General features: G+C 41.0%; 1 protein-coding gene across 8 annotated transcripts in view; it reads left to right on the forward strand.

Moving 5' to 3' along the window:
- NIN (ninein) overlaps positions 1-20,104 on the forward strand; it is a 103,775-nt gene that overhangs the window by 69,756 nt on the left and 13,915 nt on the right. For 7 of the 8 annotated variants that reach the window (XM_070419895.1, XM_070419887.1, XM_070419904.1 and 4 more), the window contains 11 exons: positions 71-2,215; positions 3,489-3,614; positions 3,717-3,786; positions 5,567-5,779; positions 7,150-7,263; positions 11,742-11,864; positions 12,575-12,688; positions 13,438-13,584; positions 14,788-14,967; positions 16,821-16,970; positions 19,025-19,126. In XM_070419895.1, the coding sequence (XP_070275996.1) occupies positions 71-2,215; positions 3,489-3,614; positions 3,717-3,786; positions 5,567-5,779; positions 7,150-7,263; positions 11,742-11,864; positions 12,575-12,688; positions 13,438-13,584; positions 14,788-14,967; positions 16,821-16,970; positions 19,025-19,126 (3,484 nt within the window). The remainder of the gene's footprint in view (positions 1-70; positions 2,216-3,488; positions 3,615-3,716; positions 3,787-5,566; positions 5,780-7,149; positions 7,264-11,741; positions 11,865-12,574; positions 12,689-13,437; positions 13,585-14,787; positions 14,968-16,820; positions 16,971-19,024; positions 19,127-20,104) is intronic. The other variant, XM_070419947.1, reaches the window with a different exon arrangement.

The raw sequence follows: 20,104 nt of genomic DNA on the forward strand, positions 1-20,104 counted from the left end.
TGTTTTCTTTGTTTGTTTGCTTCTGGAGTTGATGGCAGTTTGAGTAATGCTGTATGTTGACCACATTTAGGGAAAAAATGGAAACTGAGTGTACTAGAAGAACCTGTGAGATAGAAGCCCAGGTTCAGGCTGACTGTCAGAAAGTCACTGAGAGATGTGAGAGTGCTCTGCAGAGCCTGGAGAGGCACCTGCGCCAAGAGCTGGGGGAGCTCCTGGAACAGCAGCGCGAGGAGAGGTCTCAGTGGCAGTTTGAGAAGGACGAGCTCACGCAGGAGTGTGCCGAGGCCCAGGAGCAGCTGAAGGAGACTCTCCAGAGGGAGAAAGCGACTTCCCTGGCCTTGACCCAGGAGAGAGAGATGCTGGAGAAAACATACGAAGAACACCTGAGTAGCATGGTTGGCGAGAGAGAGCAGCTACTCAGAGACCTGGAAGACCTCAGAAAAGTGTCTGAAAGTCAGCAGAGCCTACTGTCCGACCAGATCCTGGAGCTGAAACGCAGTCACGAGAGAGAGCTGAAGGACCGCGAGCAGGTCCTGTGCCAGGCGGGCGTCTCGGAGCAGCTGGCCAACCAGCGGCTTGAAAGGCTGGAAGTGGAACGTGACCAGGAGAGGCAGGAAATGATGTCCAAGCTTCTGGCCATGGAGAGCGTCCACAGAGTGACCTGTGAGAAAGCAGATCGAGACAGAGCCGAGATGAGCACAGAAATCGCCCGGCTTCAGAATAAAATTAAGGAGATGCAGGAGGTGGCATCTCCTCCCTCCAGGCTGCAGAATGGCTGCCAGGAAACAGGAGGGGAGGAGGCAGAAGGAAGTGGAGCCATGTCCCTGCTCCAGCAAGGAGAGCAGCTGTTGGAAGAGAACGGAGATGTCCTCTTGAGCCTGCAGAGAGCTCACGAGCAGGCAGTGAAGGAAAACGTGAAGATGGCTGCGGAAATCTCTCGATTGCAACAGAGGCTGCAGAAATTAGAGCCCGGGTCAGTCATGTCGTCTTGTTTAGAGGAGGCCACCACTGGGCTTTTCGGGAATTCTGAGGAACAAACAGAGCCATGTTTACTGCAAAACCGCAGGAAGCAAGTAGAAGGTGTCACCAGGCAGGGCTTCCTGAGCGACCTGCGAGACGATGAGGCCCCGGACCTGGGAAGCACGGGGACGAGCTCTCTTCAGAGACAGGAGGTCAAAGTCGAGGCGTCGGAAGCGTCCATGGGGAGTTTTTCTGAGCTTGAAAACAGCGATGAGACCAGGACTGAGACCTGGGACCTGAAGAATCAGATTTCTCAACTTCAGGAACAATTAACGGTCTTACGTGCGGACTGCGATCGAGCTTCTGAGAAGAAGCAGGACCTACTCTTTGATGTTTCTGTGCTCCAGAAGAAACTCAACGCGCTGGAGAGAGTCGCCGAGGCTTCTCCCAAGTATAGACTGTTGTACGAAGACGCCGGCAGAGAAAACGACTGTCTCCAGGAGGAGCTGCGAGTGCTGGAGACGCACTACGAGGAAGCCCTGGAGAACAACAAGGACCTCGCTTCAGAGGTTTTCCGACTGCAGGCCGAGCTGAAGAGAGCGGAAGAAGTGACCGAAACGTTCCTCGGCCTGGAAAGGAGTTACGATGAGGTCAAAAGAGAAAACGAGGAGCTGCACTTTGTGGTTTTGAGGCTTGAAGGCACGATTGAGAGGCTGCAAGAAAGAGCGACGCTCCAGGATGACTGCTTCTCCCTGTGGGAAGCCCGGTTAGAGGACCTGGACCCCGAGCCCGACGGGAAGGCACTTGCGCTACATCAGACGCCGGGAGCACGTGCGTCCAAGGCCTTGAATGTATGCCAGGTTATAGAAGAACATTATCAAGAAAACCAGTACCTTGAGCAGGAGAACACCCAGATCCTGGGAAAAGTAAAAGCACGTGAAATTGCCTGGCTGCACAGAACAATCCAGACCCATGGAGAAAAGCCTGGAGAGCAGAACCAGGTGATCATCGAGGAAAACACCACCCTCCTAGGCCTCCAACACAGACATTTCCAGCGTCAGGCCGTGATCGCGGAGTTAGAACTGGAGAAAAAAAAGCTGCAGGAGCTGACTAGGAAGTTGAGGGAGAGAGTCACTAATTTAGTGAAGCAGAAAGATGTCCCTGCTCAAGGAGGGAAGGAGGAGGAGCTGAAGGCAATGATGCGTGACTTGCAGATCACGTGCAGTGAGATGCAGCAGAAAGTTGAGCTTCTGAGGTAACGTATGCACCTTCTAAACTTCACGGAGTCCCACCGAGCACCTGGCCACATCTAACTTCTGCTGCTTGCTGTACCTAGAGACACTAACCTGTTAGTCTCCAAGAAGAGAGCAGTGCTTTAGACTTCCTTCCGCTTCTGTCACATTAACAAGTAGAATAACCTTGCCTAGGAGGCACCCCCTTTCTCTGTAGGAAATAAATGTCACTCATTGACGTGTGAAAGTTGATAATGGAGAGTGTTTGCTGTTTAACCACGTGCATCATTTGTGTATGTCGCGTCTTTAACTCTTTTCCTGCCCTTCATCTGGATGGGTAGAATTTTCGTTGTTGTTAAATGTTATTTTCCTCATGTTGATGAAACCTGTTATATGAGAATGAATGCCTTTTGAATATTATTAGCTTGCTTGGTAGATAACTCTCTTTATACTAATATAGGATAAATGTGTTTTGTAGCTTATAGTTTTTTCCCTTATACCACTTTAAGATATATGCCAATATTCCATAAACAATAGAAATTTATCTTAGGACATATAATTTAACTGAGGAGCTATCAGATTCTAATAAATGTGCTTGAGAATAAAGACAACAACAAAAAGACTTGAACCACTGCTCACTTGGCTTTATAAAATATGGTTGCAATAGTCTTCTAGCAAATTTGGTTTTAAAAAAATGTGTAAAATATTGCATCATGTCTGAAATATCTTAATGATATGAAACAAAATTTAATTCTGGATGTAGTTTTTCCTCTTCTCACTTCAGAGGATTTTCCATTCTAAAAACCAGAATGTATGAAATGGAAAAAACACACAAAGTAAACATTGTGTGTATTTCAGTATGGCCCTTTTATTCATGTAGTGAATTTTCTTTCTCTAGGTACCTTGGGGCCTAAAATGAAAGCTAGTACAACTTAGTAATATGGTTTATGTCCATTGGCAGCAGGCAGGCCTTGAGACTGAGATAAAGGAAGTTATTTGCTCAAAGCAGTAGGCTCGCCACAGACACGATCAGCAACCAGAGTGGCCATTGCGTCTCCCTCTGTCTCCATGCACAAGTGTTTCAGCCACACTTCCCTAATGTCTTAGTGAGATTCTTACTGCCCATAAGAAATGAGACAAAATGTTATAGTTTGAATTCTAAGAACAGAGACTACTAATTTAGACTTCTCATTTTAACTGGCATGAAATACTTGTTTCATAAAATTACTAGAAAGTATTTTCCAAAGATGCCAGATGACTGCCTTGTTGTAACTATTTTTCAAATCTCTGCTTCAGATATGAATCTGAGAAGCTTCAAGAAGAAAATTCTATTTTGAGAAATGAAATTACTACTTTAAGTGAAGAAGATAGCATTTCTAACCTGCAGTTGGAGAAATTAAATGGATCTCAGGAAGAAATGTGGTAAGACATATACTTACGTTTTCTTAAGGCATTTTTGAAGGGACTAAAACTATTTTACTTCAAAATTTAAAGCCTAACCCTCAGTTTTCGTTGTCCCTTTAGGCAAAATATAGAAACTGTAAAACAGGAAAAAGCCGCAGTTCAGCAAATGGTTGAAAATTTAAAGAAACAGGTAAGGAGATATTTCATATTTCCCAGTGTTACTTGAGTCTGAAATTTTCTTTTTTTTTTTATTTGAAATTTACAGATTTATAGGGTATGCCATTGGAATAACATGTAGCTAGAGGTGGTAAGGTTGTAAATTTGGAGATTCAAAATGGAAACTCACCTCATGATGACTCTAAGTTTCTATTTTTTGTGGGTTTAATAATGTATTATTATTTCTTGGCTCTGAGTGCTTGATACAAGCTTTATAATCAGTGGGAATGGGTAAGCGATACCTCTGAAACCACACCTACATCATGCTAGTTCTATCCCTCAGACAGTTGCAACTGTTAGCTCCTTCCTCTTTTCTCACCAGGATTGAAAGCAGAAAGTTAAGGACAAAATTTCACAGATACAGAATGCCAGTTAATCAGTATCTTTTCACAGAATTATGATTTATTTAGGTAACTTGTGCCAGTCAATGCCCAATTTGTACAATCTCACAACATGCAATTTTGTGGGCGAAGGCCACTTAAAAATCTGTCTGAAACAGTCAGTCAGTCAGTAGGCAGGGCATCCTGGGCAAAGAGTAGACAAGGTGTTAACATCCAAAATGTATTTTGTACACTTATAAACAAACTAGAGGCCCAGTGCATGAATTCATGCATGGGTGGGATCCGACCAGCATGCCCCATTGGGGGCCCATCGGGCCGGGCCAGCAGGGGGTAGGGGCCGCAGGCGGTTGGTGGCCGGCCCCACCCCCAACTGGGGTGTTGGGGGCTGAGCTGGTGGGGGCAAGGGGGTGATCGGGGCCTGGATCAGGCTGGTTGGCTGCCATAGTGTGTGTCATAGCCACTGGTTGTTCTGGTCGCTCTGGTCATTCTGCCGTTCCGGTCGCTGGGCTTTTATACTAGTATCTATAGATGGCAAAACCCAGATGGAAAATGAATAACCGACATGAATGGTCAAGTCACAGAAAAAAAGAATACAACAAGTAAAAAGATGGTCAGCCTCATTAGTGATTAGGGAAGTGCAAATTAAATGAGTTCCTTTTTTCAGATTAGCAAAAATTAAAGAGTGATTTCATCAAAATAAAAGGGGTGGTGAGGAAACGAAGGTGCTCATACCTAGTTGGTAGAGCTGTAAGTTGGTAGCACTGTGAGAAAGACGTGTTGGGATATCCATAAAAATAGTAATGTAGATGCATGCCTTCTAACCCAGCAGCCCCACTGCTTAAAAAAAAAAAAAAAAAAAAAAAAAGATCCTAAATACAAAATGCTAACATGTGTAAGTGAATTTTCCAAAAGATTGCTTTGTTTCTTCATCATTAAAATTCAATGCATTATGCAATGTCTTGATCCTTGGAATACCCGACAGCCACTAAAATATATAGCATGTGGTGGTTTCTGAATGCACTGACTTAGAAGATGGGTCTGTAAAATAGGGTAAGTGGGAAAACAGGCTGTCCAAACATCTGAAATGATTCTAATTTTTGTCATAAAGAAATCTCTCTGTGTACAGTATACGGGTTTTGTCATATGCATAGAAAACAATCTGGAGGGACACACATGTATGCAGCTGTGAACCATGGCTACTCATGTGGAGTGGATTTGGACTGAGTGTCTATCGCTTCTTAACACACCTCTGCACTGACCGAATGTGTAACAGTTACTCTGTATTATTTCTGTTATTAAGGGTGTGTGTGTAACTTCATCTACATATCGAGGGGAAAACCAATTAGTCTCTAAATCTGTTTTTTAGCCGAAGTAGGGTAACTAGTTTTTAAGAGTTATTTCAATTTGAATTAGATTTCAGAATTAAAAACCAAAAACCAACAGTTGGATTTGGAAAAGACGGAACTTAGCCAAAAGAACTCTCAAAATCAGAGAGAGTTGCAAGAGCTTAATGAACGTCTGGCGGAAGTGCTGTGCCAGGAGAGGGAGCCAGGGCGCGGCACGCTGGAGGAGTGGCAAGAGGAGAAGTCTACTCTGGAAGCGGAACTGGAACGCTGTAAAGTGCAGGTACGCTCTGCAGCCACCCCACAGCCTTTGTGGAGGAATCCCAACAAATAAAAGAAATGCTTACACTGTACGACATTTCTTGTACAGAAAGTCTCAATCGTGAAAACAGTGTGGTACCGGCATATGAATAGACAGAGATATATAGGTGTGTATTTATGGATGGCCCAGATCTTGGTTTCTAAACACCTTTCTCCTATAAAAGGAACCAGGGCTCCTTGGAAAGATGACTGATTCCATGGCTGGGGGACAAGGAAAATTCAAGATGAGCCTGGAATATTTCACGGTGCCAGGAAGAAAAAAATGCTCAAAAAACATGGGGCATGTTGAAAGAACACAGGGCCATGCCGAAACCGGTTTGGCTCAGTGGATAGAGCATCAGCCTGCGGACTGAAAGGTCCCAGGTTCGATTCCGGTCAGGGGCATGTACCTGGGTTGCGGGCACATCCCCAGTGGGAGATGTGCAGGAGGCAGCTGGTTGATGTTTCTCTCTCATCGATGTTTCTAACTCTCTATCTCTCTCCCTCCCTCTCTGTGAAAAATCAGTGAAATATATTAAAAAAAAAAAAAAAAGAAAGAAAGAACACAGGGCCCAGCCTCCTTTAGGCCAAAGATGGAACGATTTCAGCAAGAAAATCATCATAGTAAAATATAAAATAAATGTGGTTATAAACGTAGGATAAAATAAATATCCATATGGCCACACCGATATAAAAAACTGAGCACGTAAATAAAAGGGGGAGACATGCTGTCTTCCTGACAGTAGAATTCCAATTAATAAATGTAGAAAAAAATAGAAAGCCATTAGAAGGCAAACACCAAAGTAGTGATTGTAGACAAAACCCACCGATAGACACGAAAATTAATAAGCAAAAGTTTAAGGAGAAACACGATCTGCATCGCCTCAAGAATGTCTCCAAGAGAGAGAGTTACTTTACAGTGGGGAAATCTTCAAAAACTACCCTAAAAATCATGCCCATGCCTTTTGAGAGGAGAACCTTTTAAAAGATCGTTTAGTTAATTCCATTCAGTATAAGGATGAATGGCCATAAAACAGTGTCATTGGTTTTCTCTCTCTCTCTCCCTCCCTCCCTCCCTCCCTCCCTCCCTCTCTCCCTCCCTCCCTTTTCTGGAGCACATCTGTGCCTCTCCTTCCTCTTTTGTCCCTCAAGAGGCATATCTCTCTCCCACTTTCTCCTAAGCACCAAGGGTCCCTAATAAATTTCTAAGTAAACTTTCCCTTGTTTAAAAACAAAACCGTGTGTCATTGAAATTGTACTAGTGTGTCCTTAATGCTGCCTTTTGTGGCCCTAGTAAGTTTCCTCAGGCTAAATGAATATGTCTGTTACTTAACTTTTTAATTTTTTTCTTAGTCCTCCACTTTGGTGTCTTCTTTGGAGGCAGAACTCTCTGAAGTTAAAATACAGACGCATATTGTGGAACAGGAAAACCTCCTTCTCAAAGATGAACTGGAGAAAATGAAGCAGGTAAGACTGTGCTGCTTAGGAGAGGTCCGGCGAACCTCTTGTAGGACCATATGTGCCTGATGGCCTGGCTTTGCCAGCCACCAAATGTCCTTTTGACTGAATCCTGTCAACTAGCTTATTGCTTAGTAAAGTTGAAGACTTGCAATACAAGCCTGTTTACAGTGGGGCCTTGACTTACTAGTGTCCCGACTAACGAGTTTTTCGAGATACGAGCCGAAAACATCAGCCCAGCATCACATGTCTCACTCGTTCACTTTTTGTTTTTTTTTTTTTTTTTTTTTTTTTTTTTTTTTTTTTTTCATTCTGTACATCAGGTTATTTATTCACTTGATTCTTAGATTCATTTGTTGATAGATGCATATTTGTTGTTCATAATTTGTATCTTTACCTTTTTCTTCTTCTTCCTCTTCTTAAAGGATACCTTTCAGCATTTCATATAATACTGGTTTGGCGGTGATGAACTCCTTTAGTTTTTCCTTATCTGTGAAGCTCTTTATCTGACCTTCAATTCTGAATGATAGCTTTGCTGGATAAAGTAATCTTGGTTGTAGGTTCTTGGTATTCAGCACTTTGAATATTTCTTGCCATTCCCTTCTGGCCTGCAAAGTTTCTGTTGAGAAATCAGCTGACAGTCGTATGGGTATTCCCTTGTAGGTAATTGAGCCTCTTTCTCTTGCTGCTTTTAAGATTTTCTCTTTGTCTTTTGCTCTTGGCATTTTAATGATGATGTGTCTTGGTGTGGTCCTCTTTGGATTCCTTTTGTTTGGGGTTCTCTGCGCTTCTTGGACCTGTAAGTCCATTTCTTTCTCCAGGTGGGGGAAGTTTTCTGCCATTATTTCTTGAAATAGGTTTTCAATATCTTGCTGTCTCTCATCTTCTGGCACTCCAATGACTCTGATATTAGTCCGCTTAAAGCTGTCCCAGAGGCTCCTTACACTATCTTCACACTTTCGGATTCTTTTTTCATTTTGCTTTTCCAATTGGGTGTTTTTTGTCGAATCTTTGGTTTGATTCTTGTGCTCCTCTGGTCTGCTATTGGGTATAATATTCTTTATTTCAGTCCGTGTATGCTTACTTTCTAATTTCTTTATCGTAGCATCGAGGGTCTCATTAGTTTTCGTGAGGCTCTGCACAAATTTATGGCAAGCCCTCAAAATTGCGATTCTTAGCTCCATATCCTCCATTTCTGTCATGTTTTTTTGTCTCCGCATCTTTTATGCTTTCTTGGTGCACCCCCTTGTGGTCTCTGTGCGCAGTCTTGTTCTAGCCAAGCCTTAATTGTTGTTCGTTCACTTTTTGATTTGACATACGAGTAATTTGAGTTACGAGCTCCATCACGGAACAAATTAAACTCGTAAGTCAAGGCCCCACTGTATAAGGGCTTTTATTGCTAAATCTCTAGTTCTAGTTTGTAACTTATATATTCGTAGACTGAAATTCTGTTGCTATAAATGATCACAACCACTTTAGGTTAAGAAAGTTGATGTTCTACTTGCTCCAAACCAGATGAAAAAGTAATATAAGTTTGTCTACAAAGAAGGTACCTTTTTCCTTGTAACTTTAATAACCCTCCACCCAGATTCATGAGACACAGGCAAAGCTGGTCCTTCTTATCCTTTCCTCACAGCAAGTGTGAGGCATCTCAGGCATAAGGGTAAATTCTAGTGGATTATCATGGATGCAGTCTTATGAATCTGGCTTTCAGAGCCTATTTCAAAGTTTCAAAGACTTAATTTTAAGTATAAAAGAGAGTTTACCTTAAAGTTATATCCTGGACATTGTCCTGTTTTATTCTTTACTAGAGGCCCAGTGCACAAAATTCGTGCGGGGGGTGGGGTGGAGAGTCCCTCAGTCCGGCCACCACCCTCTCACAATCCGGGACCCCTCGGGTATGGTCCTGAGGCCTGGCTGGCGATCAGGGCCTATCAGGGCTTTCCTTCCAGCAGCTGGCCCCACCCCTGCTGCTGTCACTGCTTACCATCTGTGTGCCACTGCCCCCCACCCCCTGCCACCGGTAGCCTCCCTCTGTGGGCGACAGGCGTGGGGTACAATTGCTTGGCTGGCCTGGGCCTCCCTCTGCAGAGCGATCACTGGCCTGCCCTGCACACCCACCATAGCATTGCTGGCCAGTGGCCTTGGCCTCCCTCTTTGGGGCGATTGACTGCAGAGCCCCCACATCGATTGCCCCACAGAGGGTGGCCTGGGCCTCCCTCTACAGGGCAATCGTGGGGCCCCCCCATCAATTGCATCTCACCCACCTTGGCTGGCCTGGCGCCAGTGCATGTCATAGCATGGTCGTCTGGAAGGTCATCCGGACAGTCGTTCTGCTGTACAGTTGTTTGGTTGATTTGCATATTACACTTTTATTATAGATTCTGAAATTTTCAGTGAATACAGGAATCTTTCTGCTTGAGCAAAGCTAATTTATAATAGGAGAATTTCATCATCCCATTTTATTTAATTTGCTTCACAAATGGATTACTTTCACATTATGACATCCTCAGATTATGAGTCTCTCTTGTATCTGTTCATTTTATGAGCATAACGGTGTCCCTACCACTGAGTGTTCTGTTCTTGTTGACCAGTAAGTGACTCCTGTCAGTCTCGATTTCCTAATAGAATTATAAGACCCTCAGGGAATTTGTGTCCCTCATCATGCCTAGGACAGTACCGGTACCTAATGGGGACTTTCACAGAACCTTGTCAAGTCAGATGCTACTGTGCAAAGCATCCCTCTTCTGCCATAACAGAAGCTGTCAGTCCACATAGACATTGCAGACGTTAAAACTTGCAGGGCCCTTCTCAGGTGGATAAGTATTCCAAAGCTCTCATTACCAACTTCATCCAAATTAACCGGGGCACACTGTTCTCCTTTACCTTTGAAAGTCGGCCTGTTGTTCAGCCTCTAAGATGGTAATGATGGGTTCCAAATCCGTAGCAGGGGAAATGTGTGCCTTGTGACTGTGCTAAGCTAGGGATCAGGAGAAGAGGAGCAGAGCTGGGGGTAAGACAGCTTGATGAGGACATCATTCCGCACTTCTTTATTGCATATGTTTTATAGAGGCATTGACATAAATCATGCTCTGGAAAAACAGTGAGCCCTGTCTCCCTTTGGCAGGAAGCTGTTGTGTGGCACTCTTTTGGATCACATAGTGGAATGGTGTCAGCCATACAGCGTGGACCTAGAAAGCCTGGGCTGCTCTATGGGACATAATGACTCCTCATTCACAAAACACTTTTGTTACCTGTTGCAATGAAAAGAAACATGAACAGCATCAGCCAAAGTCATAAGGCTGTTCATAGACACCCAGCAGGCTTTGTGAGGGCCCAGGGCTGGGGAGGCAAGGCGGTGAACAAAGGAGAGAGGCTCTTCATTAAACCAGTGCCCGGGTACTTTAAAATACATTTTCCTACATCCTTCTGACTTGTTTAGATTTGTAAGGTATGCTGGATTTGTTGCCAGTTGAAGGCCAAAGTCAACTCTCAAAGACTATTTGGTCATACTATTCCTAAAGCTAAATGGAAAAGAAGGTAGGAAGTAGAAAGATGGCCATAAAATCATAATGAAAATAAAGAATTGAAAACTGGAAAGCCAAGTGAAGTGGAAGGAAATGAAAAATGCATGAACTGTGGAAAAGAGTTAAGAAGTGTACGAAACCCGTCTCTTTAAAGCAGTGGTTGGGGGAGGGGAGGTTGCTCCCCCAACCTGGGAAGTTTAGCGATGTCTGGGGTGTTTTTTGGTTTTCATAACTGATGTGTGGGGAAGGGGGAGGGTGCTACTGGAATCTAATTGGTAAAGCCAGCCATGCTGTTAACCACCCTACAGTGCACAGGGCAGACCCCACAACAAAGAACTGTCAGGCCCAAAATGTCAATAGTGCTAAGGCTGATGCCGAAAAGAAACAAAAAAAGTCTTTGGTTTTCCTGATTCCATAAAGTGGAGAGGAGGAAGCCAGTGTGTCCACACAGCAACATTTTACTAAGCAAGTGGATTTGGGCATCTTCCAAAGGGAAGGGTATATGGAACGAGCTAAAACATAATGTGTTGTCTTTCAACTTGTTCTTGTGTTAATACATCGTACTTGGTTCACACCAATTCTATAATCTTGACTGAGATTGTTGAAAATGCACGAGGAAAACGTATTGTGCTAGATGTACACAAGTTAAATTGATGACAGGATTTCAGTATGTTATTTATTTAACCCTGAAAGTAAAGCAGAAAGCTAGGATCATTATTTATCAATGTCTGTCTGGTTGACTCTATCTGAACAGACATTTCCACAGTGCATTGGAGAATGGAGAGAAACTAGCAGGGAACATTTTGTTAATGTTAATTATAGTCCCCAAGAGTTTATGTGTCCTCTGAAATGTCCACAGATAGGGAAATAGCAGCCCTGAAAATGGCCTGTTTATAAATACCTTTTTATAAATGTCGGCATGAGATGATTGGGGAGGGCTCGTTTGTTTATCTCTTCCAGCTGCTCAGATGTCCCGATCTCTCTGACTTCCAGCAAAAAATTTCTAGTGTTCTAAGCTACAATGAAAAACTGCTGAAAGAAAAGGAAGCTCTAAGCGAAGAATTAAATAGCTGCGTTGATAAGGTAGTAAAAATAAGATGACTTTTTGCCATCATTGTACAGTGTGCACGATAATGAGCATTTCTCTATGCCCTTGGCACGCAGGCCTAATTGTTCCGGAGGCTCCTGGAACAGCATTTCAGCTGGCATCATGTGACCTTAGAGCTCCCCAGGCCATGATGTTAGCAGGAGCTTAAAGTGGTTGTCTAATAACCACATCATTAAATACAGTAATATAAAGTTTGTCTCATTTTAATATGTAGCCAAGCTACTTAATCTATAATTTTAAAGGTATCATTATGTATTTATATATAGCATAAAAATATATTGTTGCATTGAATAATATGAGATCTAGTACATCGATCCTTTTTTTTCTATTGTGTTTTCCCTAGCAAATCCAAAACACTGCTTTTGTCCCACCTGCCTTACTAGGTCCTCTGTATTTTCCTATTATGGTACACTCTTGAGATTTCTAATTGCCTCCCAGTCTACCATCTCTAACCCGCAAAATACGAGGCAGTGAGAAAGGAAAATGGAAATCCCCAAAGAGAAGAGACTCCTCAAAATGAAAGGTAGAAAGGGAGTCAGTTGAGAAAACTTCTTTCTTTTGCCTTGCTCTGCTCCCCCTGTAAATAAATGGTACTTGATCTTTTCAGTGTAAGTGGAGGCATATAAATTGAGACTAGTTATGTTTGCAAAGATGCCCTGTTACCTCTTGTCTTTCCCTGAAACAGCTGGCAAAATCAAGTCTTTTAGAGCGCAGAATTGCTACTATGAAGCAAGAACAGAAGACTTGGGAACAGCAGAGTGAAAGCTTAAAGTTGCAGCTAGCGGCTTCACGGGAAAAGGTATGTGGACAATTCTTGCTTCATCTGCACAGTTAATGTTTTCTTCTATCTTCCAGCAGAACCCCCAGTGGAAAAAATGGGCGTGGTCTAAAAGGACTCGGAATGATTTAGTTTGACTAATAGTTGATACATACTTATAGTATAGTGAAATAATTTGAATATTTCCCTCAAATTTCATTATCATTATGGGGTTACTTATAAAAGCTTGAGAATAATGTGTAAAAAGGACTGCTTGTTCCAAATTTAGAAGTGGAATTTCTAAGGCAGGTGCATGCCCTATTATAAAGATCTCTATCAACATTCCTTTTACCAATTTAATTTTTTAATTGAGATGTTAACACGGTAGCCTAGGGTTCTACCAGTATATCTTCTTATTTTTAACTAAGATGTCCTTTACAAACCAACACCACAGGCTAAAATTGTTATAGAAATTTTTACAATTTCTATAAAATTAGGTAAAACCATCTTTTGTGATGCCAGTTGGTCCTCATTGGTTCTGTAAGATATCACTTGGTAATATATCAGCAATACCTGCTCCAGGCATAGTTCATCATCGTCATAAATATAATTTAACATCCTGTAAGGATACATAATATACTGGGTTTACAGTAGTAGAGAACTGGATGTAATAAGTAGAAACAGAAGGGACCTAGGTGTTATCTTGTCCTAGCTCGTTCATCATCCCTGGACATGCTGTAGGTGAGACCACAAGGATTTGGGTCACAGTTAAGGTTGTTCTCATGATGCAGGTTCAGAGTTTAGAGGACACACTACAGAATGTAAACCTGCAGATGTCCCGGATTAAATCCGATCTACGAGTGACTCAGCAGGAAAAGGAGGCTTTAAAACAAGAAGTGATGTCTTTATGTAAGCAACTTCAGAATGCTGATGACAAGGTAATTTTTTTATTGAGGTTTAACTTTATACAGTAAAGTGTACACATTTTAAGTATATAACTTGATTATTTATATACATATATATGTAAAACGTTATATTTTACGTGTGTGTGTGTGTGTGTTTAACCGCCACCTCGTTCAAAATACAGAGCATTCCCAGTTCCCAGCAGGCTCTCGTCTGTCCCCTCCAGTCGATAACCTCAAGGGAACCACTATTCCACCCTCTGCACCATAGATTAGGGACGCTGGTTCTGAACTTTATATAAATAGAACCATCGTGACAAGTTAACTTTTGGTATTGTGAAAGTCAGAAGACCATGACTAAGTTATTTTGTTGTAAAATTAAAACATTTTGATGGTGTAGAAAGTGTGTCTCATCTTAATATCACAATGCTGCTTCATCTATGCACAAATAAATTAAGAAAATGTTATGGATGTCAGCCCTAGGTAGATTTTGAGATGTCCTACCTACAAGTAGGCATTACTTCAGTTACTTTATCTCTTAATAGTTGTTTCCATTTTTAAAAATTACGTCTGAGCTGACATTTTTTTCTCAAAATAAGATGTTGCCTTTTTTTCTTTTTTATGTTTTAACTTAAAAGGCTTATCAAGTTGTGTTAACTTTTTTGTTTTTTAAAGCATTTTTCAGGATCCAAAAAATCGCTTTGGTAGCTTAAAGTATATTTCTGTATTCAGGCCTCAATCACATGGACAATATGTGCTTTGGAATCTGAAAAAGGATATGATTGCATATGTGAAAATGAAAGTAGACTTGAGCTTGTGAAAGCGTTCAAGTTAGCAGTGCGTTTCCGAGTCCCCTCGGTGTCCTCTGTTAATCAAAAGAGCAGTTATCTGGGTTCAAAGCATAACTTCATAAGAATGAGGCAGTTTGTATGGCCACCAATCTCTATGTACTCGTGTCCTGTATGGAGCTGGGACTTGTCGAACAATCACATTTGCTGTTAGACTTGATGGGGCTATTTTGCCAAAGACCATTTTAAACAGTGAGTTTACAAACCTTTTTTTGTTCAAACACCCATAACATTGTGTTATTTATATCTATATATACATACATTCACTCCCATTAGAAGACAAAGGTGGGGGTTGAAAGGTACCTACTAAGAATTGTCATTAGGTAAGCATGACTCTGACAACAAAAATCAGCTTTGTTTTTAAGGCTTAACTCTGCAATTGTCTCTTAAGAACTGGGCCCCAGAAGTAGCCACCCACCCATCAGGATTCCATAACCAGCAGCAGCGGCTGTCTTGGGACAAGTTGGATCATCTAAGGAATGAAGAACAACAGCTGCTTTGGCAGGAGAACGAGAGACTCCAAACTGTGGTGCAGAACACCAAAGCAGAACTCACACACTCCCGGGAGAAGGTAACTCGAAAAGTTGCACGTGGTGGCATATGTCTGAAAAGGCTTACTTTGATGTGAAAATGAATGTTTTACATGTTTAAAATAGTTCTAGGGTATGGATTTGCGTATTCTGTTACAGCAGACTTATTTTGAGAATGTGTAATTTATCATTTACTTTCATTTAATTTTATCCTGGTATGTTTCTACAATAGTTTTCATTTTGTATGAGCAGTTTTGTATTAAAATCTGTGATTTTAGCCCAGCCGGTGTGGCTCAGTTGGTTGAGCATCATCCAGTGCTCCCAGAGGTAACCAGTTCAATTCCCCATCAGGGCACATTCCCAGGTTGCAGACTTAATCCCCAGGAGGAGGCATGCAGGAGGCTGCAGATCAATGTTTCTCTCACGGATGTTTTTCTCTCCCTCTCTCCCCTCCTCTCGTTCTAAAATTAATAAAAACATATTTTTAAAAATAAATCTGTGATTTTAATCCTCATATCCAAAACATAAACTCATGGAAGTGTTAACCATATATTCCTCTTTAAATAGGCTGGACACAGAGACTAGTAGTAGAAAAATGGTAAAACAAGACTCAAATCTTGTTGGTCTAACTCCTTGTAAGAGAAAAGGTTCCCCCTTGAAAGGTAATTTCAAGGTTTAGAGGTTAGAATGGTTTTTAAAAATTAGATTTAAATCTTTCAAGTTTAGAGTGGTCTTTAAAGGTTAGAATGGTCTTTTTTAATGTCTAAATTAGATTTATTAATATGCCAAGTTGGAAAGAACCCAAATATCCTTCAACCAGAAAAACAACCTGTGGCACATCCACACAATGAAATACTATTCAGCAGTGAAAAGGAATGAACATCTGCATACACAACAGCATAGCTGAATCTCAAATGCATTTTAATTGAATTTATTGGGGTGACATTGGTAAATAAAATTATATGGATTTCAGGTGTACAATACATCATCTGTATATTGTATTGTGTGTTCACTACCCCAAGTCAAGTCTCCTTCTATCACTGTTAGAATGGTCATTAAAGATCATCTCTTCCAACCACTAAACTGATGTTTAAATTAATTTACTTATACTAAGTAGTGAACCAACTATGTTTAACCTTTACTTAATCACCTCGAGCCACAGATTTTCATTTAGAACACCTACTGTGTGCCAACAACTCTGCTATCACTGAAGCTGCGGTGCTGCACAAGACAGACAAGGTCACTGTCCTCCTGGAACTTAGTTGATGTAAATATATCGTTTCAGGAGTGAACAGTCCAATACAAAGTGGAAGGGACTGTCACCTCACTCACTCCTAACAGGTCATGCTCATGGCAGAGCAAAAGTGCTGGGACTGCCCTAACCGGTTTGGCTCAGTGGATAGAGCGTCGGCCTGCAGACTGAAGGGTCCCAGGTTCGATTCTGGTCAAGGGCATGTACCTTGGTTGCGGGCACATCCCCAGTGGGGGGTGTGCAGGAGGCAGCTGATCGATGTTTCTAACTCTCTATCCCTCTCCCTTCCTCTCTGTAGGAGAATCAATAAAATATATATTAAAAAAAAAAAAGTGCTGGGACTACGTCTACTTCCTTGACTCTCCTCCCAGTGGTTTGGTAGAGCTGGAAGTCTCCTCCTTCCCTGTCTGTTCTTTACAGTGTTGAGTTTTTAGAGCCAATCAAGCCAAAATTAGATTTACCTAGAAAGGATCTTTTGATATACAAAAAAAGTAGGATTCGAAAACTAGCAGACTTGACTGAAAAAAAGTGTTTTTAATACAATAATACCCAAGTGCTGTATAAAAACTTTCCTTATGTTCATTGTTTGTTTTCCTGGTTGGGTGATCATCTTAGCATCTCCCTCTTACATTTGCTCGCTAGGTCCGTCAACTGGAATCCAGCCTTCTTCCCCCCACGCACCCAGCACAGGTAAATGCACCAGGTACTGTGAAGCCCACAGAGCAGGAGAAGTTGAGCTTAAAAAGAGAGTGTGAACAGTTTCAAAAGGAACGATCTCCTGTGAATAGGAAGGTGAGTTTTTACGCGTTTATACCATGTGTCTACATTCTGACTGTGATGGGTCCCTAAGTGTGTGTTTCTTCCCCTGCCTGCTTCCAAGGAAATGACTACAGTGGCATATTTTTGTTCTCCCTTAGGTCTGTGCTCTTGTAATCTTGTCAAAACAGTATACTTCTTTTTGATTGATGTTTGAAAAGGAGCGATTAACTTCAAGCTTTCATAAAGAAGACAGCTAGTCATCTTTATTAGTATTATAAAGCCTTTATAAGTTAGTAGAGTATACGTAGCCTGAAAATTAGGAACATTTTAAGGTCTGTATGATCTGTTGCCGTATCACAAAACAGCACACATTTGTTGTCTTACAGTTTCCGAGGGTCAGGAATTCAGAAGCAGCTTAGCTGCGTGCTCCTGGCTCAGGGTCTGTCATGAGGTCACCATCCAGATATCAGCTGGGGATCCACTTCCAGGTTCATTCACATAACTGTTCGGAGGAGGCTTCTTTTCCTGCTGACTGATTGCCAGAGGCCTCAGCCCCTCACTCCCAGGGCCTTTTCTAAGGATGTGGCAGTGAGTGATATGAGAGAGGGAGATCCAAAAAAACACCAGCACAGAAGCTGTAGTACCTTTTATAAGCTAATCCCAGAAATGATACACACCATTAGTTCTGCTCTATTCTACTGGTCACACAGACTAACCCTGGTAGAGTATGGGAGGGGATGATGCAAGGGTGTGAAGACCAGGAAGGAGGTGATCATAGGGGACCATCTTGGAGGCTGGCTCCACCGTGGTTAAACCTTTGTAACACAGTTCAGTTCTTTGTTCCACGAAGTTAAGAGTTCTGGACCATTGTTACTCTGGGAGTTCTTATTGTTACATGTTTTTTCTTTCTTTTCCTGAACTAAAACTCAAGAGTTTTCACTGTTACCTTCCTTTTCTGAAACATACGGTTTGTTTAAAATCTGATGAGAATAATGATCATTTACTTGGTTACAAAAGTGTGTTGTAGAACTGTGCACCTGAAACTTGCATAATTTTGTTAACCAATGTCACCCCAATAAATTCAATAAAAAGGAGGGGGGGAAAGAAGGCAGGTTGATTCTGTTTAAAAAATTTTTTTAATTCATAATTTTTTTTAAGTTTGTGAAAGTTATGATGAGCATTGGCAGTAAGAACACTGCTCTAAAGCTGAAATGCCATTTAATTTTAGGTACATTCACGTAAACTTTTCAGGAAAGACAATGGGTTTCATTCAGCTGCTCAGTAGGGGAAAGTCTAATGATAAGTTTTAACATAAGAAATTTAACTGAACCATGAGAGATTACACTCTGTTTAACAATTCTTACTCCTCTCTTCATCTCTTTTGATAGAAGCAAAAGTCAACATCATAGAATATTGTCAAATATGTTGTACTTAGCAGTATTCAGAATCACAGTGTTTGCTAATTAGATTCTTCCTATAATAAAAAGAATTCCAGAAATGGATACTCATAAAGTCTTTAAATTTCATCTTTAAAATTGAGAAAGTAGTTATAAAAATCAGGTTTTATGTAGTCCCAGTTTTAAATCTTTAAACTTTGCCTTAAAATGGATCTACTACAGATCCATAGTAGAGAATCATAAAATTGATTTAGTGAAACAGCATTTTTTATTAATAAGCTATTCTACAAAATGTCAGTACATGGTAGGATAAGTACTATTTCTGAAAGTTTTCTTTCAGTGATAAGTACTTATAGCTAATTATGCATGTATACATACACGTGGGTGTGGGTGTATTTTCTGGGTTGCAAGGTAAAATGTATTTTATACAGTGAGTGGCATTGAAGTTTGAAAGCCTGCTCCCTTAGGAATCTGCTCTACTTAAGGAGTGGTGATTAAAACTAGATTACTTAAGTGTAATACATGCACTGAATTATACTGTTTGCTTTCCTTCAAGGAATGAATTCAGCTTTCTTCCAAGAGCTGAGATTTCTGACGAGCATAAACTTGTCAAAATACAGTAGAGCAACTCAGATGGGTTTGTTTTGTTTTGTTTTGTTTTTTTAAATGGAATTTTTTGTTTTTTAACAGGTCAGTCAAATGAATTCCCTTGAACGAGAATTAGAAACAATTCATTTGGAAACTGAAGGCCTGAAAAAGAAACAAGTAAAACTGGATGAGCAGCTAATGGAGGTAAGCTTTTTTAAGCAAATGGCCTTAGCTATGAAGAATATTTTAATCCATGAATGAGCCATTTGTTGGAAGAGACTAGCATAGCACTGAATTCATCTTATGAAAAAGTGAAAATCTAAGTATGTTGCCAACCAAGCTGAATTCTTTGGTCTATCTTGCCAAGTTTGATGGACATTTTAGCAGTCATAGGAACTCATACTGCTTTACAGAGGAAGGAGCAATGGTGATTATCATAAAACATAAGGACCTCAGCAGGGACTCTGTCCAAAACTATTCAAGAAACCTATGGCTCTCTCACCATTGCTATGGTTGTAATAATTTCCTGATACTGTCCATATTACAGTGTTTTATAGATATGATTGCTCTCTAACAACCTCTTCAGTTAGGAAATCCATGCAGAGATTATGAGAACATTAGCATTTAGAAGTTTAACTTTCAAGTGTTGCCACTGCTCATTACATTAGTAACTAACTTGGGAGAGGTAGAGCTGTTAAATATAAAGATGGATTTGTAAAACTTGTCAGCCTGGACATTGGGTTTCAGTCTACTAGATTGCTTTCTGAACACTGAGAACAGTTAGAGGCTATAAAACAACTTAGGTACAAATCCTCCTTAATAAGTTATAATTTCATTGAGATACTTTGCTTTAGGTAGATGAAAATATTAATCCAATGTTTAGTGAACTGTAAAATCTCTATAAGGTAGAGAGGCATGAGTAGGAAATGTCTTTTTTGTGCTCTTAAAAAGTACAAATATGTTTAAGCGAGAATTATAGGAAGGGAGAGAGATGTTTACATAATTTTGTGAAGCTGGGCACATGGAAAGGTAACTTTAAATAGATGCTTGGGTTTTAAATGTGAAATATGGGCAAATATATCACATTGACATTTAAATGACCACTGAGGTTTCTGTCACTATTATATCTTCTGATTTTATCCACTAATAGATTAGTGAGCTATAAATAGTGAAATCCAAACC

This window comes from Myotis yumanensis, unplaced genomic scaffold (assembly GCF_028538775.1).
Source record: "Myotis yumanensis isolate MYYU_CA2020_CCGP unplaced genomic scaffold, mMyoYum1.0.hap1 SCAF_1, whole genome shotgun sequence".
Lineage (NCBI taxonomy): Eukaryota > Metazoa > Chordata > Mammalia > Chiroptera > Vespertilionidae > Myotis > Myotis yumanensis.